This window comes from Strigops habroptila, chromosome 6, assembly GCF_004027225.2.
Source record: "Strigops habroptila isolate Jane chromosome 6, bStrHab1.2.pri, whole genome shotgun sequence".
Lineage (NCBI taxonomy): Eukaryota > Metazoa > Chordata > Aves > Psittaciformes > Psittacidae > Strigops > Strigops habroptila.
Window position 1 is genome coordinate 50,310,724 of NC_044282.2, and position 23,389 is coordinate 50,334,112.

General features: G+C 38.0%; 1 protein-coding gene across 1 annotated transcript; it reads left to right on the forward strand.

Annotated features, from left to right (window-relative positions):
• Window positions 1-1,124: 1,124 nt before the first annotated feature.
• Window positions 1,125-22,714, forward strand: DDX1 (DEAD-box helicase 1). The gene is made up of 26 exons (XM_030489866.1): window positions 1,125-1,260; window positions 3,229-3,280; window positions 4,171-4,234; window positions 4,951-4,980; window positions 5,231-5,327; window positions 7,482-7,529; window positions 7,659-7,742; window positions 8,672-8,755; window positions 9,212-9,288; window positions 10,548-10,620; window positions 10,735-10,811; window positions 11,455-11,569; window positions 12,096-12,234; window positions 13,229-13,289; window positions 14,424-14,522; window positions 15,361-15,450; window positions 15,994-16,182; window positions 17,235-17,286; window positions 17,760-17,906; window positions 18,526-18,617; window positions 19,146-19,218; window positions 19,697-19,769; window positions 19,888-19,930; window positions 20,140-20,235; window positions 21,004-21,124; window positions 21,465-22,714. Exons 1-26 carry the CDS (start codon window positions 1,245-1,247, stop codon window positions 21,593-21,595), a joined length of 2,223 nt encoding a protein of 740 aa, XP_030345726.1. The 5' UTR covers window positions 1,125-1,244; the 3' UTR covers window positions 21,596-22,714.
• Window positions 22,715-23,389: the final 675 nt, after the last annotated feature.

Below are 23,389 nucleotides of genomic sequence, written 5' to 3' on the forward strand. Positions count from 1 at the left end.
ACTGTTACCCCAGCACTGCCAAGTCCACCACTAAACCATGTCACTAAGGGCCTCATCTACATGGGTTTTGAACACTTCCAGGTATGGTGATTCCACCACTGCCCTGGGCAGCCTGTTCCAATGCCTGATCACCCTCTTGGTGAACAAATTTTTCCTAATATCCAATCTAAACCTCCCCTGGCACAGTTTGAGGCTGTTACCTCTTGTCCTGTTGCTTGTTACTTGGGTAGACCAACCCCCTCCTCACTACAACCTCCTTTCAGGTACTTGTAGAGAGCAATAAGGTCCCCCCCGAGCCTTCTCTTCTCCAGACTAAACAACCCCACTTCCCTCAGACATTCCTCATAAGACTTGTGCTTCAGCCCCTTCACCAGCTTTGTCTCCCTTCTCTGCACATACTCCAGCAACTCAGTATCTCTCTTGTAGATCATTGATAAAGATATTAAACAACACTGGCCCTAATACCGAGCCCTGAGGGACACCACTAGTGACCAGTCTCCAACAAGATGTGACACCGTTTACCACCACTCTTTGGGCTCTGCCATCCAGCCAGTTTCCAATCCAGCGAAGAATACACCTCTCCAGGCCATGAGCAGCCAGTTTCTCCAGTAGAACGCTGTGGGAGACAGTGTCATACAGTCTTTCCCTCATCAGCCAGGCAGGTCACCTTGTCATAGGAGATCAGGTTGGTCAAGCAGGACCTGCCCTTCGCGAACTCGTGCTGACCAGGCCTGATCCCTCCGTTTTCCCGCCTGTGCTTTAATCTCACTTAGGATCATCTGCGCCATGACCTTCCCCAGTGCAAACACACATTTTGTGCTTAAAACATAAGTTACCCTGGGTGTAAATTCGACTGCCCCTCATGACTTCACTGTCTGAAGCCACAGCTAGAGGCCCAGCACCACAGACTCACAGAATCAACGGGTTTGGAAAAGACTTTTAAGATCATCAAGTCATGCTCAAGCTCTGATTTGCGGGGGGGGGGGGGGCGGGGAATACATCGGGCTTTCAGAAAACTGGCAAAATCGTGAGCGGGTGACCAGAGTGGACCCTAAAAACCCGGAAACATAACAAAACTAATTCCTCCTTCGATTCTGCCCTTGCTGTATTGTGTATCCCGTGCCGAAGGGCGCCCACAGGCCCGGAACGCACGGCGCGGTGCCTCCTCCTCCCGCCCGGCGCCATAAAGCGCGGACGCGCTCAGCACTTGCGCTTTGCCGGTTGTGGGGTGTCGTTGTGCGAAGATGGCGGCTTTTTCGGGTACGTGGTGCCGGGGCAGGCGGGGGGTGTCGGCTGTGCCGTCGGCAGCAAAGCACTGGGAGAGCTCTCTCTCTTCTGGACCTGCTGGTTCCTTGCGGGGCTGGCGGCTCCGCGTCCTGCCGCGGCGGACGGGCCCTGTCAGCGCCGCACGCAGCTCCTCGGGCCTGCCCCGCTGCAGGCCCTCAGTGGTGTGTGACTTACCACGTCACTTAAGGCTTAAGGTCGGGAGTGGGGAGATGTAGGAGATCTTCCCGGTTCATCGGGCTTTTGCAGGCCTTCAGAAGCGGTTATCAAATCGGTTTAGCTGTTTTTAGTATGTATGTGGTGTGCATGCATCTGCAGATGACACTGCCAAAATGTCAGGCTTGCTTCTCAGGCTGACTGGTTTCTATAACAGGAGGCACATTATAACTGGCTAATACCTGAGTTTTATGGCCGTAGCAATATAAACTGCGGTCTAAAACCTTAATGTTAAAGATGGGAACATAATTGTGTTCTCCCTCCCCCCTAACCCCCTGCACATTTATTCACACATAGACAACCAATCAACATTAGGGTACTGTAAAGTTTTAATGTATGTGAGGTTTTTAATTTGTTTCTTTTAACTGAGTTCTTTATATCTAATTATGACGGGAATATGCTGAAGCTTTTACCGTAGATCTAGAGATGAGTTTAGGTAGTAGGTGACAGGATAAGTTTGGTTGTAGTTGAGGAAAATGTCATAGTGCCATTGTTTGATAAAACCCTTGCACTGTATATTGAATTACACTGGAAGTATATTAAAAGCTGCAAGTGTATTAAAAATAGAAAAAATGTAGGGATTTATGTACAATTTGCAATCAATATCTACTTTTATCACTATGTAAAAAGCTTTTTGCTTATGTGGATTGTATAAGGTTGTAGGAGTACAGGCTAACACTTGAAATTATTAAAGCTTTCTGAAATCATGTTAGAAATAAAACATGTTTCTTTTATATGTTATAGCAAGTGAAGGAATAATTTTTGGCTTTATGCATCCATGTATCTCAGGAGGTCTTTCTGTGTGTATATGTGTGGTAAATGTGAAATCCAGAACGTGCCAGCGTGTAATAGCTTGCTTTAGAAGGGTGCATATTTATATTTAAATTGACTTAGAGTAACCCTATGCACTTGAAAAGATAGCAGTTAAATTCTTATTTTGATGGTATAATCATTTGGGTTGGTCAAAATCCATTTTACTCTTGCCCTTATTGCAGGTTTCCTTCTTAAATAAATAGATTTTGTTTATCAACATACAAACATTATTATGTGGCTTCGTATGTAACTTGTGCCTGAGATACGACCATCAGACCTTGATATGGGTTTGCCAGAAGGGGTATTTAAGGAAAAAAACCTTTCAAAGCTGGATGAAAATCAAAGCATTGTCTAGTTAATACATGTGCTGTGTGTAAGGCAAGATATAATAAAAAAACAAACTTGAGTATCTCAAATTTCAGTCCTTGCTTGATACAGTTTTTTCCTTTTGGGTTTTTTTTGTGGGGGTTGTTTTTCGGGGTTTTTTTTTTTTCCCCCCTTTTTTTTGAAAACTGTTTGCATCTTAGCTATAGAGACAGTCAGGGTATTTGTGATTAACAAAGTCTTCCCTGCTGTCTGCATAGACGATTTCCTTAAATGTGCAAAGATAAGTACTTTGCCCTTGAAATGGTACTTGGTTCTGGTGTGTTTGCTTTGCTACTTTGTCAGCACCTACCCCTGTGCTGAGTCTATGCCTGACTTAACTCTGCTGTAAATGGGGACAGCTGTCAAAACTGTATGTGGGGGAGGGACAAAGTTTCTTATCTATCACTTGGAGCTCTATAGAGAAGGCTGCATGTGCTGGGGTTTTTGTTTGGTTTTTTTTTGTCTGTAGTTGGAAGTGTTGACACTTGGAAATCTTTTCGGCTATATTGAGGGAGTAACACTGCTTGTTCCTTTTTTCTTGTCTTACAGAGATGGGTGTTATGCCTGAGATAGCTCAAGCAGTGGAGGAGATGGACTGGCTGTAAGTAGGAGTGCATTCGGGCTTGGCAAAATCTAATTTGCCTTTCAGTGTAATATGACATGCTTCTTAAAATAGCTCTGCTGTCACATTAAACAAAGCAGATAAGTGTTTTCCTTAAACTGTCATTGCATCTTACACACTTTTTTTAGTGTGAATGGCTGAAGAACACAAATTGTGACTGCAGTGGTAACATTTAAACGTGGACAAGCAAAGCATGACTGCTTATACTTCAATGTCAATTGTTTGATAAAAGCCTCTTTGCTTCTGCCTCTGTGCTTCTAGTTTGTTTATTATGTATTGTGGGATTATCAGATGAAATGGTGTCATGTAACTGATGCTAGTTTAGTAAATGTTTTCCAGACTGTGGCCTTAATTTGTGTTCTTTGGAGTTGATGCTTGTGTGTCAGTCTTCTACAGAAGTAATTCTTCCTGGCTTTACTTGTTTAGCTAATATATTTGACTTCACGGCTTGTTTCGAACTGTCATTCAGAATTTTATCAGTATGCAAATCTTACTGTATGTAGTTTTCCAGTTCTGAATAGGAATTTTGTAAATGAAGACGGTGTAAGTGGCTTTAAAAGCGAAGCTTACTTGAAGAAAGGAAAACGGGGAATATATAGTTAGTCTGTTTCTTTTCCAGTTAAGCATAGTGATGTGAGATGTTGCCTTGTTGAGGTGTGGCTGAATCCACTGCATCCACTAGTCACTCCCTGTCAGGGTACCTCTCCTTGCAAGTGGAATCTATTTCACTTCCTTAGCTGCAAGCCAGGAAGAATAACATTTACCTGTTAATTTCCATCTCGCAGATGACCATGGTGAGTGTCTATATAAGCAAAAAATTTTTTCTCTACTGATAACGTAAATTTTTGTAAATGTGTTCTTTCCTGCAGTCTTCCTACGGATATCCAGGCAGAATCCATCCCACTGATCTTGGGAGGTGGTGATGTACTTATGGTATGTATGCAGGATAACTCTATTCCTAGGAAGCGTGTGTATTCTAATTGTTGTTTGTGTGGTCAATTCCCTTCTTCCCAGAAAGGTCCATAGTTAGTCTAGGTTTCCTGTCCTTCCTCAAGAGAAAGTATATTTATATTATTCAGCTAAAAACCTTTGAGTTCTTCTTGTGTTTCCAGCAGCTCTTGCAGATGGGATTCATTATTTTTAGGCTTTATTTTTTGACTACTTGACAGGCATGGCCACATGAATGAGAGCAGTTTGGTTTCATCTACTCTCATTTTTGTTGTAAATATCTAACATAGATTTGCATGGAACATGAGTGTTAACGCCTAAACAAATGCTTCATTATTGCTAACCTTGAAGACAGCAGATTAGTATGACTAGTTAATCACATCTTTGGTAGATCTCCATGTTCTTGATTCCATAACCAAATAACAGTTCCTATAATCTTCTGTAGTGCCTCCAGAAATCAGACATACGGAAGTAGTTTTTCTGGTGCACTCTGGGAGCCTTGTAAATTTTTTGAAGTCTATTCTAAAGGTTTTCTGTATTTATATTCACATGTAATTAGTGTGAAGCAATAGCATTACTCTCTAAGATTTTCTGTATTATGCCAAAGTAACAATATACTTGGTTTGTTGAAAAAACTGCAGAACAGTCCTTCCAGTGCAAGTTGCAGCTCTGGTTAAACTCTTAATATTTTCTTCCTGTAGGCTGCTGAAACAGGGAGTGGAAAAACTGGTGTAAGTAATCAAATTTAAATTAGCAGAAAATCTTTAAGTGGTGAGAGGTTTTTGTGTTTGTGCATGTGTAAATACAAAGAGAACATGTATACGTGTGTTTATGTATTTAAGCAGTATTGATAGTCTTTACAGATGTGTAGGCACATTTTAAAGTGTTTCTGGCCATGGGTATTGTACCTGAAAACTAGGCTGACTGTATATCTTTAAATATCTGTATAAATTGTGGAATGAAAATAGCTTTCTATTTTAGGCTTTTAGCATTCCAGTTATCCAGATTGTTTATGAAACACTGAAGGACCAGATGGAAGGCAAGAAAGGGAAAGCAACTATTAAAACCGGTGGGGCAGGTAGGTTTTTATATGTCACACTCCTCAAGTTTGGAGCACAGTTATTTCATGTCAATTCCATCACCTCGTAAAGTAAAGCTAACCTAACTTGCCAGTAGATAAGTATTTTTTCCTTAATTTGGCTTAATGTAAATAGAATATCATCACCCCAACGTTAAAACAGTAAATGTAAATTTACTGGTGTAGTCACAGAAAGAAACAGGGCACAGTGGAGAAGGACTTGGGGGTGTTGATTGATGAGAAACTGAACATGAGCTGGGAGTGTACTCTTGCAGCCCAGAAAGCCAACCGTATCCTGGGTTGCATGAAAAGAAGCATGACCAGCAGGTCGAAGGAGGTGATCCTGCCCCTCTACTCTGCTCTCGTGAGACCTCACTTGGAGTATTGTGTACAGTTCTGGTGTCCTCAACGTAAAAAGGACATGGAGCTGTTGGAGCAAGTCCAGAGGAGGGCCACAAGGATGATAAGGCAGCTGGAGCACCTCCCGTATGAAGACAGGCTGAAAAAGTTGGGGCTGTTCAGCCTGGAGAAGAGAAGGCTGCATGGAGACCTCATAGCAGCCTTCCAGTATCTGAAGGGGGCCTACAGGGGTGCCAGAGAGGAACCCTTCCTTAGGGACTGTAGTTATAGGACAAGGAATAATGTGTTCAAACTTAAACCGAGGAAGTTTAGGTTAGATATAAGGAAGAATGTCTTTACAGTGAGGATGTGTGAGGCACTGGAATGGGTTACCCAAGGAAGTTGTGAATGCTCCATCCCTGGCAGTGTTCAAGGCCAGGTTAGATGGAGTCTTGGGTGACATGGTTTAGTGTGAGGTGTCCCTGCCCATGGCAGGGGGGTTGGAACTAGATGATCTTAAGGTCCTTTCCAGTCCTTACTATTCTATGATTCTGTGTTTGACTGCAATCTCTTAGTAATGCTGTTGTCTTCAGCTTAAGGCTGGCTGATCCATACCATGCTCTTCAGTGTTCTTCTGAGAACCATAGTAGTTCAGTGCCTTGCAAAATGTGAAGTGGTAGTAGTGTCCAGCTTAAAAAAAGGAGTTAAAAAAAATCTTCCAGTTGCAGGAATAGATGAAACATCAGCAGTGACATCACACACTTGGTTTGGGGCTTGAGCAGGAAGCTTTTCTAGACTCAAACTTATTTTTGAGTGGCTGGGGTAGTACTGTAGCATATCTCTGAGTTCCGGTGTGCTGAATAAAGCTGTTGCATTCTTTTTTGCACCTAGCTAGATTCAGAAGCTGAATAGCAATGTCTTGAGTTGCTGCAGATATGAACTAGTAAACGTTGAACTGAGCAGGAAATGAACAGGGCCAGAACCCACTGATAGAGTAGATTGTAACCATGCCAATATCCTCAGAGTACTTGAGGGTCTGTTATATGCCTGCGGAAATAAGGTTGCAACTCAAGAGCTAGTAACCATGTCCAGTCTGTAATATTTATAGATTGAGATTTATGTAAGTTACAGTAGCTGCACAAACAACACTGAAGGTGTTAGACAGGTTCTCATCTTTGAGCTTAGTAATAACTACTGTTACAGCGGTGACAGTACAGTGAACTTAAAAAATCCTCCTTGAAAGAATGTAAATACACTTAGTAATCCTAATCGAAATGCTATCTAGTATTAAAAAAATCTTTATATTGTGGAACCTCTAGATTTCATTGTAACATATTATTTGGCATATGAAAAATAAAGTCAGAAACTTTGTGTGTATGTGTGTGTATCTTAGCTCTTCATTAGTGACATATTAACTGATACCCTGAAAAATACATTCATGTAAAATTGAAACAGAAACAGCAAATAGATGTCAAATTTATTGCTCTTAGTGTAGTTTTGGGTATTTTCTAGCTGGATTTGATTGTGATTATGTAGAACTCTGGTTTACTTTTTAAATGTTTTCGTTTTCAGTAGGATTTTTAAGTAACTTAATCTGTGCTAAACATTTATAGGACACGTTCGCATTATGCATCTCTGTCTCTCCTTCAAGCTGTAAGCCGCCTTTTTGACCTTGTTAGCAGTAAAACAAAGCTGTGTCCCCAGAAAATTAAGCCAAACACTGTAGAGCCAATGTGAACTTCTAATTTGAGTATTCCAGGCTTAGCTTGTTGGTTTAATGCTTTTTTTTTTTTCCCCCCTGTCTTCCAAACTTAGTGCTCAATAAATGGCAAATGAACCCATATGATAGAGGATCAGCTTTTGGTGAGTTGTCTTATTATTCACTTGGTAATATTCATTTGATGTAAAAATAAACTAGAACAAAGTATGCATGAAAATTTCTTCTAAAAGCAGTTAGAATTTCTTTAACTAAAACTGGTTTTTAATTTTCAGCGATCGGATCAGATGGTCTGTGTTGTCAAAGCAGAGAGGTAAAAGAATGGCATGGATGCAGAGCAACTAGAGGTGTGACTAAAGGTAGGTATAAAATTACGTATTTTGGAGACTCTTCTAGAAGTTTCAGCTGATACAACCTACTTTTCACCCCTTGTTAATGTAGGTGGTCGCATATAAAACTTAATATCCATCTGAGCAAATATGCCATTACTCAGTGTACTGCTGGCAGAAGACTTTGGAATGAAAAATACTGCTGGTTTGCACACCTTGTGTTGTAAATTACCCTTTTCCTGATAGGGGATTGGGTCGGAGGAGACAGAATCATAACTAATATTCATTAGAATGCATTCTATTACAGTGTTACTAACAGGAAATAGCTACTCGCACAGTACTTCCAGTTGTTTCCTCGCACACTTCACAGACATCTGAAAGTACAAATTTCATGGTTATATGGTTGGAGCAGCAGTTGAGAGGCCAATCCCAACTATTTACTCAGAGCCATAGCGATACTTCAGTGGTTCTAGATGGGTGTTCAAAAAGACTCTCAAACAGCCTCATTTGATCCGGTGTGCAGATAATCCTGTAGTCTGTCTGTAGGTAGCAGAGAGTTGGATGTGGTTCAAGTTACACAACTAGTTGTTGCTGCTAGTGCATGCTCATGGTCTTGTACTGATTTGGCAGACCACTGATGTTCTGAGTTTATCAGTTCTTGTGGATTCAGTAGAACCACTGGTCTCTCTAGCTTATCATTCCTTTGAAGCCTTTCACACACTACCTCTCAGCATGTACTTTTTCTATCTTTTGCCTGCTCTTTTCTGATAATCTGTTTCTACATTACATACATAGGTACCTAGAGATTCTTTTCACACTGGCACAATAGGGGATTTTATGACGCTTTCGGGAGGGGTGGAAATGCTAGACTTGCTTAGTCTTGGAATTAGCCAAACTGAATCACATTGATGAAATTGAAATTTAGGTGGTGGTTTCAATTTTTTCTTTCTCTTTTAAAGGGAAGTACTACTATGAGGTTTCCTGTCATGACCAAGGCTTGTGCAGAGTTGGCTGGTCAACTATGCAGGCTTCACTTGATTTGGGTGAGTTTCCTTCAAAGGAAGAATCCCATAGACAGTTTTCATATTCACATGGAATGGCTGAAATCCTGCTCTAGTCTTGCAGAGAATGTGCTCCTGGGGAAGGATAGCAGTATTGGGGAGTTTAAAACACTTTTACATAAATGTTCTTCCCACAAGAGGAGATCTGCGTAGGTGGCAGCAATGTTTCTTGTCTCTAGTGACTTTTGCCCTTTTATTTCAATTTTTTTAGTGAAGGTGACTGAAGACTGGTAAAATCAAATATACAAAAATAAGAGTTTAGCATGTATGAAAGCTAGAAGTCTTTAGTGCTGTGGTGTTGGCTTTGGATTTTTGTTGTTTGGGGGTTTTTTTGCTTAAATTTTATAGCGTTAGAGGTTTTGGTTGCCAGTACAAAGAGGAGAAAACATAACCTGACAACCAGAAGATAAAAAAAGCTGTGCTTTATCTTGTCTTCAGGCACTGATAAATTTGGCTTTGGCTTTGGTGGCACTGGTAAGAAATCTCACAACAAGCAATTTGACAGCTATGGTGAGGTAAGCTTGAATTGCTTATTGCTAGAAATATTAAGCATTTTGCATGTTGGTTCTGTGCTGTAGCCATCAACTGTCTTTTGTAATAGTGCTTACTTTGTAAGGGAATGTCACTGGGCAGAAATACCGTGAAACAATGAGCATTTTTGGGTAGAAACATGTTAACAGATCTACAAAATCAGCTTGAAGGCTATGACTGTGGCTAGACTGCAAATATATTGACTCTTATTTGCAAGATAAACCTTTTCTGTGTGTTAACAGTTTAGAGGTTAACTGATCTCTTGGTTTTATTTCTTGACCCATTTCAGCCTTAGCTTGAACACCACCAATCCATTTGTATACATTGGTGAATGTCTAAGTGAGGGCATCATATCCTGCTTACTAGTAGTCAAAGCAGAAGTAGTCACACAACTCTAATATGTCAAAACACATACTTAATGCTAATAAGATGTTATGCTTTCTAATTCTGGCTCTTGAGTTGGGTTTGTCATTAGATCTGTTAAGTAAATGTACACTTCTGAAAATGTCTACCAGGAATATATGTGGTGGTTTTTGTGTAGTGTGCCAATCAAGAGTTCAGATGCTTAAGCATAATTCATATAAATATGAATAATACAGCCAAAACTCAAGTGTTTGTGGCATTAATAAACTCTTAACGCCATACAACTTGAACTTTTATGACTATTGTATTGTAGTTTTTTTTATAGTAATGACTTCTGAGCTGTCGAATTAGAAGCATTTTATAATATACAGATTTTGTTGAATAGCTGTGCAATGGACAGATTTCAAGATATTTAAATGAAGTACTTAAGTGTACGTAACGTGCATATAGTTCCTGCAAGAGTTTGTAATTTTATATAGTCAAAACATAGGTTTCTGTTACTGAGTTTGGTGCTCTAAGCTTAGATTTGAGTTGTCTAGTAAATGCCTGATTAATTCACTTTTCCATAACGCAGAAGAATTCCAGGTAAATGACTTAAATTTATCACTGTCAAAGTGTTTGGCTTTAAAGTAAATTTAAAGCAACAACAAATTTTTAAATACCAAAGAAAAATAGGGCAGTTTACTGAAGATTTCTAATGAAATAAAAATATGCATGCTACTTAGAGTGGTATTATTGGAATAAATTGAACTTATCAAAAATTAACATTTAGTAAGGAGAAGTGGGAAAACTGTAAAAGTTGATAGAATCTAAGCACTAAGTTTTATTAATACACTGAGCACTAAAATGTCTTAGCTTCACAAACTTCTCTTTGTTCTAGGAATTCACTATGCATGATACAATTGGATGTTTTCTAGACATAGATAAAGGACAAATAAAATTTTCCAAAAATGGTAGGTTTTATTCACTTTCTTCCTTAGAATTTTATTTGGATGCTTGTACTGGGGAGGGGCAGAGAGGGGAATGCAAACACAGGTGGAGTCTGACTGAATTAACCCTGCTTTCAGGGAAGGACCTTGGCCTTGCATTTGAAATCCCACCACATATAAGGAACCAAGCACTTTTTGCAGCCTGTGTACTGAAGGTAACTTAGGAATATCACAGATGTTGTAAGATCATGAAAATTGTTTTAGTTTTAGTAATTAACTACTTGTGTATAAAATTTGCATGGATAACTAATTCCTAGTACTAGTGCTAACTTGCCTGTATCAAACTTTGATATACTGTAATTCAACAGGTATAAGCAAATAACTCAAAAGTGCCAAAATTCCTGTTCCTTTCATTCTCAGCTCTAACATTAGAGTAGCATAGTAGTATGTCTTTCTGGAGTTAGCCTGTCTGGCATGACCTCCTACTGAGTAAAGGTTTTGGCAAAACAATTTGGTAGTCAGAGAAACATACAAGTCCAAAAAAAATGTAGGTTCATGGGCTGTGTTTCAAATTGTGGTTTGTCATTGAAAATTAAAACATTAAAGTTCAAAAATTGTTTCCATGTATCTGTAAATTTGGTAATAATTTTATGTAGAAGAATTTTAAGAGCTAGAGTTACACACAGAATGTCTGGCAAGTTTTAGATGATTTGGGGAAAGGGAATGTGTAAGATGGGAGAAAATACCCAGTTTTCCTCCTCAACTAGCTGGTTTCTCATGGGGTAATTAATTATGGAGTTGTTTCTCATTTTATGTGATCTCTTGAATCTGTCTGTATGACACAACTTTGAAATCTAGAATGCTGAATTGAAATTCAATTTTGGTGAAGAAGATTTCAAGTTTCCACCAAAAGATGGCTATATTGGTCTCTGCAAAGCTCCAGATGGTAATGTTGTAAAGTCACAACACTCAGGTAAGTTAGATTTATAAGCTTCTCTTGGTTCTATAGCAGATTGTGTTACGGAGTGTCTCTTGGTCAGTTCATTCGCTTCGTTACTGCTGCATTCAGGGTCTTACAGTAATCTTACTAGCAGCAATATTAGTGGGCTTTAAGTATTCCAAATTATCTTAATCTCAAACCACAAATAGTCTAACATTCTGAATTTAGAAATGCATAAGATAAAAAGAGAAGCTCAGCTCAGTTACTCGACAGTGTCATATTAAAAGTGTGTGTGTGTGTGTGTATGTGTTTGTGTTTAAGCTCTGCAATAAAATTAATTATTCTGCATGGCTAGTATACCCACAATCATGACAAGATTTGCTTGTAATCTTTGAATATTAATCTGAAGCTTTTCATAATTGAGTAGTAGCATCATCTTTCAACGGAGCATTTAGAATCATGAGGTATTAGATTATTAGTAGAAAATCCAAGTTTGTTTCCAGTAAAAAATTCCAGGATAGGAATGTAGTTAATTTTAATGGCCTATTTTTTCACTTAGGAAATGCACAGGTGGTTCAAACACAGAACCTTCCAAATGCTCCAAAAGCATTGATTGTAGAACCATCAAGAGAGCTGGCAGAACAAACTTTGAACAATGTGAAGCAGTTCAAAAAATATGTTGATAATCCCAAATTAAGGTAACAGTGCATCTGTTATAATTGCATGTATGGTATTGTCCATGGACATGACTTCATGGTAGAGGGTGGGAGTGTTCCACTTTGTAGCTAAGTGGACCTTCATCTGCAGTGCTACTGATGATAACCTCAGTAATACCTGCTACCAAGTAACCTCCTGACTTTTCAGCTACAGTCAGACTAGTTAGGGGCTTTTTTGATGTGTACGGACTACATATTTCTGATGTGACAAATTTTATTTTTTTTTTCCCCTTCAGATTATCAAAGGTGTATGTTTTTAATCAAGAAAAGCACATCTGCTTACTGCCCTTCTTTTCACGTGCCCCCCTTCCTCTCCCCCCATCTTCCCCTATCCTTACTTTGTTTTTTAGCTCCAACAAATAGTTACACTCAAGGTCTGCTCTGTGTACATTAGCATGCTCGCAGGACAAATGTTTTAGTGATTAGGATGGGGATGCAGTTCTGAAAACTGACTTCTCTAGGAGCTGCTTTGGTTTAAAGTTGTTTCTCTTTTGACTGTGCTTATAAAACTGAAACAAGGGTCTCTATATTCTAAACTGCAGTCAATTTACAAGAGTGTTTTTACTAGAATTGCAGGGGAGTAGTGATGGGGAGGGGCAAGCTATGCTGTAAGATTAGTTTACTGTTACTTGCATGTCTAGCTTTCAAGAATACAGGAAACTTTTAAACTAATTTACATTTGGGATTTTTAAGAAACAGATTCTCTTAAGATTCAACTGGTTAAGGTGTTAAAGTGTTTAATACGACAGCGATAAACTAATCAAATTCAAATACAATTTGTTAACAAAACATTTGCTTCTTGAATTAGAATACACATGAAGGGACCAATTTATTTTTTTCCCTATTCTTCATAAAATTACTGTTTAGAATCAGCTGCTAATCATCAGCTACAAGTAAGAATCTTCAGGCAGGTGTTTATCATAGCTCTTGAATATAATAAATTAGCAAATGTCAAAATCTATTGATGTAATTTTAGGGAACTGTTGATTATTGGTGGGGTTGCTGCAAGAGATCAACTCTCTGTGCTGGAACAAGGAGTAAGTTGATTTTTTGATCATATCATTTAATAGTTTGGGTTTAGAATAACTTATGTTGTTAAAGAATAGTAGTGGTGCTTAACTCCTGTAAGCCAGATAAATAGAAAATGCAGTTGATAGCAAGCTCATGTCTAGCATTGTCGCTTTAATTCCGTGGCAATTGTCGATACAAATGCTTACAGTGCTTTGTCAAATTCTGTTGTAGCCTGAGTTTGGAAAATTTTAAAGGTGTAATTTTTGCCATTTGTCCTTAACTGACAAGACAGAGAAAGTTTTCCTATTCTGCTCCACGTTTTATGTGAATGAAACTGGTCTGTGACTGTCAGGGTCAACTTGCACTGCAAACCAGTCCTGCATAGAAGGAACTGGTCTAGCTTTAGCAGGATGAGATGTACGATCAGTCTTGCTGTAAAGGTAGCTTAGCCTTTTTTTAAATTAAGACTCACTTTTAGAAGTGAGACCATGTCACTGTTAAGTTTTTCAGTGGTTCTAATTGCCAAAATACAAATCTCTTCCAAGCTTGAACTGGAAGATTGATGACTTTCATGTCAACGCTAAATTCTTGATGAGCCATTCCATGTGGCAAAATCTGAAGTCTTCTGTAGTTGATAGACTTGATAGGTATACTTCTAAAGTGAGAAGAGTTAAATTTGAGAAAAGTTGAATTCATTTTACCTGCATTTAAAACCAAATCTGTTTCTTAGCTTCAGATAACAAAGTTACACAGCTCGGGGGGTGGAGGCCGGAGGGAAAAGGGAGAAGAGGCACAACACTTCCCAAAAGAAGGGAAGGCTTCCTACCTAAGGCAGATTCTGCTAAGGAAATGACCATAGAACTTGAATGCAGGTTGTCCAGAGAAGTTAAAGGATCTCTCTCCCTGAAGACTGTGAAAATGTTATTGGGTAACTACCCAAAGCAACTTGGAAATTGTCCTTGATTTGCATGTGATGGTGGGGGTGGAGACCAGATGACCTCAAGAGATGCCTCTAACCCAAGTTACTTTAGGGTTCTATGAAGTTATAATTAATAGATAATAGTGCATCATACTGATAATTATCTCCTTATCATAAATTTAGACAAAGCTGCTAATGCTTCTGGTTGTGGGACCGATTCATACTCTTATGTATTTCATAGGTGGATATTGTCGTTGGAACTCCTGGAAGACTAGATGACTTGGTCTCAACGGGAAAGCTTAATTTATCTCAAGTTAGATTCCTGGTTCTGGATGAAGCTGTGCGTATAGAACTAAGTGATAATTAAGTTTGCCTCTTAAATGCAATATGACATTTCCTAAAAGAGTCAGTGGAACATCATTGTTTTAGAGCAATTGGTAATTTAGTGGAACAACAGTTAGCTACCTGTAGACTGTTCCAGGTTAATCTTATTGTTTATAACCATAGTAACGTATGTATTCTTTCCCCTTGTAGCCTCTCTGGTAAAGCTGTCAATTTTTTTTTTTTTTCTGATAGAGAAATATATTTCAGGCTGTATTCACAAGGTAGTGAAGTGTGTCCCTGTCACTGTGCAGGGAACTTGAAAGGACAAAGAAGAGAGAAGCGTTTTTGATTACCCAGCAGGTCTTGAAGCCAATGAATGTTGTAGTCAATATGCTGTGAAATGAGTGCCTGCCTCTCTGATCTGTTACAGTACTACTGAATATTCACAAAGATTAAATGCCTTGGGGTATTAGCTAGGAGAAGCTGCTGAGGCAGATGTTCATTTACTTGTGAAGCGCAGCAGCTGTACTTGTAAATACTCCACTTTTTTCTTTTTCTTTTTTTTTTTTTTTTTTTTTTTATTTCCCTCCTTGGTGATAAAATCCCAGCCAGGCATTGACCTGTCCAGCTAATTAAAAGAGAACTTTTGAGATTACAAGTGTATTGCTTATGTAGCTCAAGCAATATGTAGCTACATATTGGTTATGTAGCTATATATATATTATATTATATATATATTATGTATATTATATATCTTATATGAGCTATAATCTTATATTGCTATAAGTAATAATATTCTTGTTATTGAGAAATAAGAATAGCAGCTTTATTTCTGTTATTTTACTCCCATGTAGGATGGCCTTCTCCTCCAAGGTTATTCAGATTTCATAAACAGGATCCACAGTCAAATTCCTCAGATAACTTCAGATGGAAAGAGACTTCAGGTATAAAGTTTATTCATAGTTTTGGGGGGTTTTGGTGGTGGTTTGAGGTGGGGTTTTCTGTTTGGGAATTTTTTTTCATGTGGCTTGCACTGTTTTCAGTTGTTGACTATTACATGGCATGGAGCATGCTGCTTTGAAGTAGAGTTCGTTACACCTTTTGTCCAAAACTAACATAAGTTCATTGGGGTCAGTAATGGTCTGTGAATATGTATTTTTAGGATCCTAGATCTCAAAGCACAGTGTTTAGCAGTATTCGAGTTACTTAGAGAAAAGTGTATCTGAAAAAATCTTGATTCATCAGCTCTCAGTAGTTCAGCTTTCTTCCTCTTAAATGACTCGATTTTTATAAGAGAATAGTTAAGTAGCTTACTTTGTCTTGGCTCTTGTCAGCTGGGTGGTTCCTGTGATGAGGAAAGGAAGTCAGGGACTCTTTCCATTGTGCTACATTATGCTATTCAACTGTATAACATTCTTCAGTTCTACTGTGACCTTTTTTGCTGGGAGAATCTGATATTTATCCATCTGGCTTTTTTTTCTTCTCAGGTGATTGTGTGCTCTGCCACACTACATTCTTTTGATGTGAAAAAACTATCTGAAAAAATTATGCATTTTCCCACCTGGGTTGATTTGAAAGGAGAAGATTCTGTCCCTGAAACTGTACACCACGTAGTTGTGCCTGTAAATCCAAAATCTGACAAACTCTGGGAAAGACTTGGCAAGAATCATATCAGAGTAAGTGGTCTATAAGTGAAAATTAAGATTATTTGATCATGTTTGTTTATTTAACCTTTGGAATTGGGGCCTAATGTTGTAGGATCTTTGCCAGCTATTGAAACAGCTTGGTGTATCTGAAATGGTTTGTTCCACGACAGTCAGCATCATAATATTGGTGACATTATAACACTGGTTTTGAACAGCTTCATCTTATAAACATGAGCAAGAAAGATCTTGATAGAGCAACATTCTGATTTTTACTAGAGCAGAATGGTACCACGCTGCTTTTTAACTCATTTCACAGTTAATGGTCTGTGGCTTAAATGTAGTTGATGCCTGTGTTTTCTAACTGATCAGGGGAAGTAAACCTTCCAACAGATAACTCTGTAAAGAAGTTTTGTTTCTAACCTATGCGAGATGAGCAATTTTTAGAAGGATGGATTTCATCTCAGACTACAGTTGAGACAAATTCTAAATTAACCTGACACCTATTCACGTGAGGTGGTGGTGGTAGTTTAAGTTTTTAGTTCTGAATAACCTGGGACTGTATTTCATTCTCAGCAACTCTTACACAGTTAGTAGGTTTTCTTAACCCCTCGTTATCTTTGGAAATTTTCTTTGTTAGGTCTATTAGAGCCATTTCATTAAGTCTTAGTGTGCATTTATTTCTTTAGGGTTTTAGGTTTATATCTGATTCAGCCTAGCATAAGGAAAAAGATAGGGAACAACTGCGTGTATGATTTAGCTATATTTATAGTACATTGTTTTCTGGTTTTGTGGTGGTTGTTTTTGTAATTCATCACTTCAGTCAAAAGTGGCTTCTGTCCAGAGTGTGTATAAATAATTTTGTCTTTTTTTTTTTTTTTGTGATCAAGTTTCATGTGCTTAAACTCAAGACTTTTCCATAGCTAAAGGCAGATTAGCTTGTCAAGTGGGAGAACAGGATGCTGGGGTTACTTTTAAAGTTTACTTAATTTCTTGCTAATTACAAATTAATGGAGGTAAGTATTTCCTCTGTGAAGTACGGACCAATGACTTCAGAGGTTTATTTGCTTTATTTCTTTTCCCAGACTGATGAAGTACATGCAAAAGACAATACACGACCCGGTGCTAACACTCCAGGTAATCAGCAATACTAGTGAAGTACTTACTAGCTTGTGAAATAATCATTTGTAAATGTTATGAACTAAAGCTAAATTATAGTAGATATCAGCCTTGAGTCATGTTCCTCCAAATTTTTATTTCTACATTTCTGTAGTTTTGAAGAGAAATGTTCCTGTAATTAGGGGTTTGGAAGGATGACAAAGGGGGGAGATAGAAAAAGACTTGACTATATATTTTGCAGGTATGTAAACAAGTGCTTGTTTGGTGTGTGCAGGTAACCTGAAACTCCTGAGTAGTTTTTTTCTTTCTGTATTATGTTGGAGCAGGGGAGCATGGTGGGGGGAAAAGAAAAAACCAGAGGTTTAGCTCACTTGCTCTGCTAATAAAAGTTTAACTGTTTACTGAAAGACTAGAGAAAACTTTAAATGTATGCTGTGCAAAGGCTTATCATATTTTTAAACAATTTGAATAAAATAACTTCTTTTACTTAGAAATGTGGTCTGAAGCTATTAAAATTCTAAAAGGAGAATACACTGTTCGGGCAATTAAAGAACACAAGATGGACCAAGCCATTATTTTCTGCAGGACTAAAATAGATTGTGATAATATGGAGCAGTACTTTATCCAACAGGGTGGAGGTAAGATTTTTTTCTCCCCCCCCCCCACCAAACCGTATTCTGCTCACTGTCTTGTTTATGCCAAAGCCAAAATAATATGATAGAGGCCACCACTACTTGGACACAACACAAATAAAATTATGCTTAAGTTTTTTGACATACTGACTGGACATAAAAGTCAGGGTTTGGTACCGGGGAGCTGCAGGGGTGCCCTTTGTGGGAGGAAGGTAGTTGCTAGGGGCAGGGGTCACAGGAAGAAATGTCTGTGTATGACAGTACATATAAGGAGACATAGAAGAAATGTGAGAGAAATCACAATGGGATATTGAAAGGGAGCGTGTGAGGAGAAAGGTGTAGACACATTTGGAGAACCAAGGGAAGTTTAGACTAGGGAGAGGTGAGGAAACTTGCTTGCACACAGACCTTCTCGTGGGAGCGTGGAAGGTAAGGTGCTTGTTTAATTGTCTTGCTTTTCCTCAATACCTGTGTCGGTAACTAGAAGCTTATGTTAATTGCTAATAAATTCAGGTGAAATTCCTGAGTTGAGATCTTTGCCCATAGAGTACTTTTTTTTCCAGTTCTGTGTAGGGATATGTCATAACTTTTATATGATGTTATTAATGCATAGCAACTCTTTCAGGCCCTGATAGGAAGGGACATCAGTTCTCATGTGTCTGTCTGCATGGTGACAGAAAACCTCAAGAAAGAAAGCAAAACCTGGAAAGATTTAAGGTAATGCAGCAGATTATTGAAGACTTTTCCCTCACTTCCTGATATCCGAAATCATATGTTACTTCTTGTTGCTAGTTCTCCATTTAAATTAAATTGTGAGGTGCCATTTCCGTAGGTGGAAATTTACACTGCTGGTCAATATGACCACTGAGTTTTCACTGAGAGAAGAGGTGGTCTTACTTGAAAAAAAATCCCGAAATTTAAGCTCTGTAGCAGATTACATTGGTTCTTAAAGTCTTGGGATCTTGAATATTTAAAAACGTTATTTAAATATTAGACAGTTTGGTTTTAAGCTGTTCATTGATTTATACTTGCTTTATGTTGTTGGGGAAAGAAATCAGGATGTAAATTGACTAAGCTATTAATGTCCAAAAAGCACTGTTGCACTGTGAAAGAGCTTTATGTGAAATGTCCCTAAATGTACAGAGATGCTTCAAGTGAAGCAGATGTGAAGGACTGCTGTTTCATTGCCTGGGATTTTGTTTAGTTTATTTAGCACAACACTTCTTTACATCTCTCTTTTCATAGAGAGGAGATGTCCGTTTCTTGATCTGCACAGATGTTGCTGCTAGAGGAATTGATATTCATGGTGTTCCGTATGGTAAGACCTAACTTTTAAACTAAGCTATTGAATTGCATACAGCTTCAATATATTTGCAGTCCTAAGCACTAGTGAAAACAGGTAAATGACTTATAACTTCATTTTAAAGAAGTTGTAGGTGTTACAGGCTTGAAGCAGGCAACTTCGATTGTTCACCAACTTTGATTGTTCACCGGACCTTCTCAAATACCAGAAGATCTACGTTGTTGGGGATTCTTCATTTGTTTTTCCATTTTTGTCAAAAAGTAACTATGGAAAAAGCAGTTTTATAGCGGAAGCCTGAAATATAGATACTGTAGGTAGTGATACTTGTTATGGCTGTAATAGCCCATGCACACAATTTATAGTCTGAGAGGGATAGCAGCAGTCAAAATCATATTATTTTAGGTGTCTGGTCTATGACAATATTTTGTGAATATTGTCTGAATATTTTTCTAAAAATCTTTTATTCCGTGTGGATTGTGTGTATCTTACACAGTTATCAACGTCACACTCCCTGATGAAAAACAGAACTATGTTCATCGAATTGGGAGAGTAGGCAGAGCTGAGAGGTATGTATGTGTTCAGAGTGGTCACCATGTTTTCTTCATTATTATCGGTTCTTGTTTCAGAAGTTGGCAATAGTTAGTGAAATAATTTTTCTTTCTCCCTTCTCCCCTAATATTTCAGGATGGGTTTGGCAATCTCCCTTGTGGCAAAAGAGAAAGAAAAGGTAATAATACTCCAAAGCAAAATTGAACAGAGGTTGTTTATTGAAATTCTGATAATCTGACTTTAATATCCTGCATTGGAAAACCACTTGTTGGTTCTTGCTTAACTGAAAGGGAAATTAAATAGATATCTGAATTCTTTTTTGTGCTATAATTAAAGTGGATGTATTATGCTATTTCACAAAATTTACAAGTTTTCCTTTGTTTCTAGGTTTGGTATCATGTATGCAGTAGTCGTGGAAAAGGGTGTTATAATACTAGACTGAAGGAAGAAGGAGGTTGTACCATATGGTACAATGAGATGCAGGTAAACATTTAGCTTAACTAGAATGTTCTGATTCCTCTAAAAGACTCATTTAGCTGTGTAGTAGAAGTACAAAGCTAGTTTGGGGTGTTTATAACCTTTGATTCCATTTGAAGAAAAAAATTAGAAAACCTTGAAAGTTACACTTCCTGTAAGATATCTCTTGAATTATAAAAGCTTATTTTAATGTTCTAAGCCAGTTCTGTTGGAGACTTATTTTTCAGCTTCTCTATTCCTAATCAAATGTGAAGAGTTACAAGATGTTAGTTACACATTAGATGGTTTGTTTAGATGGTTTGTTGCAAAACTGTGACTTAAAACTTGTTCTCTAACCTGGAAATAGTGTCACTTACGTACATTTTCACTGAGAGTTGTATGCCAAGTATAAATACTTGTTAAATTCACAGCGGCTTCCCCTCTTTCTACATTAAAGAGGGGTGAATGATGTATCATCTGTGGTAAAATAAGCTTGGACTGTGAGCTTTTTATTATAGCCTCACTCACATAAGTAGTGTAGTATGTAAAATAAAGGTTTATAGGTATGGTAAAAACATGCTGAAGATGGAAACGAGCTTGTGTACTCCATTTGAGCAAAAAAAAAAAAACGCATTGTCTCTAGTGTCTGCAGTCAAGTTGTTTTCTGTGTACAGTTCCTGTTGAAACTACTTGAATGTGACTGTTCAGAACAGTAGTCTGACTGAAGTCTTGGACTCTGAGAGCCATTAACAGTACTTTAAGACTTCCCTTTTTTTTTTTTTTTTTTTCCCCTAGTTGCTGGGGGAGATTGAAGAACACTTGAACTGCACTATTGCCCAAGTTGAACCAGACATAAAAGTACCAGTAGATGATTTTGATGGGAAAGTTACATATGGGCAGAAAAGAGCTCTGGGTGGTAAGGAATTAACTACTTCTGAGTTACCTTGCTATGCAATGCTCTGTTTGATAGTTGTCTGCTGTGTAACTACAGGATGATAGATTAAAAAAACTTGCTAGGTCTTAAGTCTTCTGCATTTGTCACATGCAGTCTATGGGTTGCAAGTGACTAAAGTGCTCGTATGCCTGTGGTTTTGCTTTGGTTTTTTTTTTTTTTTTTGGGTTTTTTTTTTTTTGGGGGGGGGGGGTTTTTAACAAGTTAACAAAGTTACTTTAACTTTCTGAATGACTGTGGTTAAGTATTATTCTGCTGAAAAACAGTTTTGAACATATCACTCAGATTGGGTCTCTTTTGGCAGGTGGACTGTATAAAGGCCATGTGGATATTCTGGCACCCACAGTACAAGAGTTGGCTGCCCTTGAAAAGGAGGCTCAGACATCTTTCTTGCATCTTGGCTATCTTCCTAACCAGCTGTTCAGAACATTCTGATGTGCCACACTTGAGACAAGGCTTGAGTTAATAAATGTTCTGCCCTGCAAATACAAAAATCCCATCCTGTCTGTGAGTAGCAGTAGTCAGAAAAGGATTAAAATTAAATGTACTTCTTGCATGATGACCAGTGTGTTCAGCATTGTTAACGCTGTGTTAGCTGTTGTCTTGATAAAATAAAACAGGTCAAAGATCAAGTAGCTTCTTTATCTCTCCTTTTGCTCTTTTGCCTTGCCTTGAGGACTAATTTGCAGACTCATTCTTTGCATTGCTTTTTGATTTACTGAAAATACAAGTATAGTTAAACAAATTTGCAAGAAGAATAGTTTAATTCTTTGCAAGTATATATGTTGAAATTACTTAACCACCTGTGTACTGCTATTTTTAATGCAGGGCTTTTTATAGGTGCATCTATATTTAGACAGCTGTTAAAAATATTGAAGGGGGGAAAAAAATACCAACCTCACAACTTCCCGAAGTATGTATTTGAAGCTCTCGGTTATCCTAAAATCCGAAATCTAGGTTGATAACTGCACTTTGCTTCTGTAGTACTAGTTCTCAAAGTGAATGTGTTTTAAATTTCTAAAATGGATCTTGTACAAAGAGTTCTACAATACTGAGTTCATAGGAAAGTAACATACTAGTATCAAACCAGTTCATATATCTTCAGGAAAAGCTTTTTCATTAAGCAGGAAAAGTTGAAGTACTTAATGTCTCTTGTGCTGCCTTTGGACAGGTTGAATTTGTTCACATGTAGTTACTGTAGTCTGATTTGGATTCTTTTTTTTTTTTTTTAAGCTTGGTTTTTCTCTAATGACTCCTCTAATGGTACACAGAAATTTCAGTGACTGCCTGCAGATTGTCACCTAAAATACCAAGTCATTGGGAATGCCTGACAACTCAGAATGAACGTAACTTTTTGCCTTATCATGAAGACTTCCTAGTCACAAAACATTCAGTCCCCTTGCAGAAAATAGTAAAGGCCAGATGAAACTCAGGTTGAGCAATGAAACAGATTTTATTTTTTTTTGTGTTACCTGGAGAGGGCAGACTGAGAGTTCTAGCTATTCTAATAAAATAATAAATTTCTCATTAATTTAAACACATTTAAATATTAAATTTGCTGTGACTGTGTCATGTTCTCTGATCCTAAACTGGTCATTGTGGTATCCTGCGTCTTAATACCTTTTACATACTTCAAACTGAGGTGGAGGGGGAAGGAGGGGAGGACACATGGGATGCTTATCATCAAAACTTGGGAAGAAAAATTCTACCTTTTGTTGTATTGTCTTGTCAGATGAGTAATGAAATCTATTGACTATAAGTCAACCAAAATTAATTCATTGCAGTGCCTAAAATAATTTTAGATACAGGAGAAAATAGGTCATGCATGCTTGCAAATTGAAGCTGAGAGTAAAAGCAGTTTCATCTAGTTTAAAGTGGACATGTATATATTTAATAGGGGATCACTTTTAAATTGGGGGGGAAATGGTGGGTGGATGGCATCAAAGTCTTACAAGTATTGAGCTTTTTGTTCACATAACACTTATTCTAAACCTGCTACGTGTTCAAAGTGCTGTTATCTTTCAAGATTAGTTATATGGTACCTAAGCTTCGGTGAATGATTACAAATTATGGCTATTTAGTGTGGCTTTTCAGTCCTAAAATAGAACTGCTTTAGGCATACAACCTTGGGCATGCCAATACTTACTTAAAATTCCTATTTCCTTGGTGTAGCAGCTGGAATTACTAAAATGGCCTAATATTTTCAGGAGGGCTTTGCTAATGCACCTT

What these genes read in the sequence shown, in the direction of transcription:
- DDX1 (XM_030489866.1), top strand. An exon ending in TCCTGGTTCTGGATGAAGCT is followed by an intron (nt 14,523 to 15,360) that starts GTGCGTATAGAA and finishes ACTCCCATGTAG; the next exon opens with GATGGCCTTCTCCTCCAAGG. An exon ending in AGAGTAGGCAGAGCTGAGAG is followed by an intron (nt 19,770 to 19,887) that starts GTATGTATGTGT and finishes CTAATATTTCAG; the next exon opens with GATGGGTTTGGCAATCTCCC.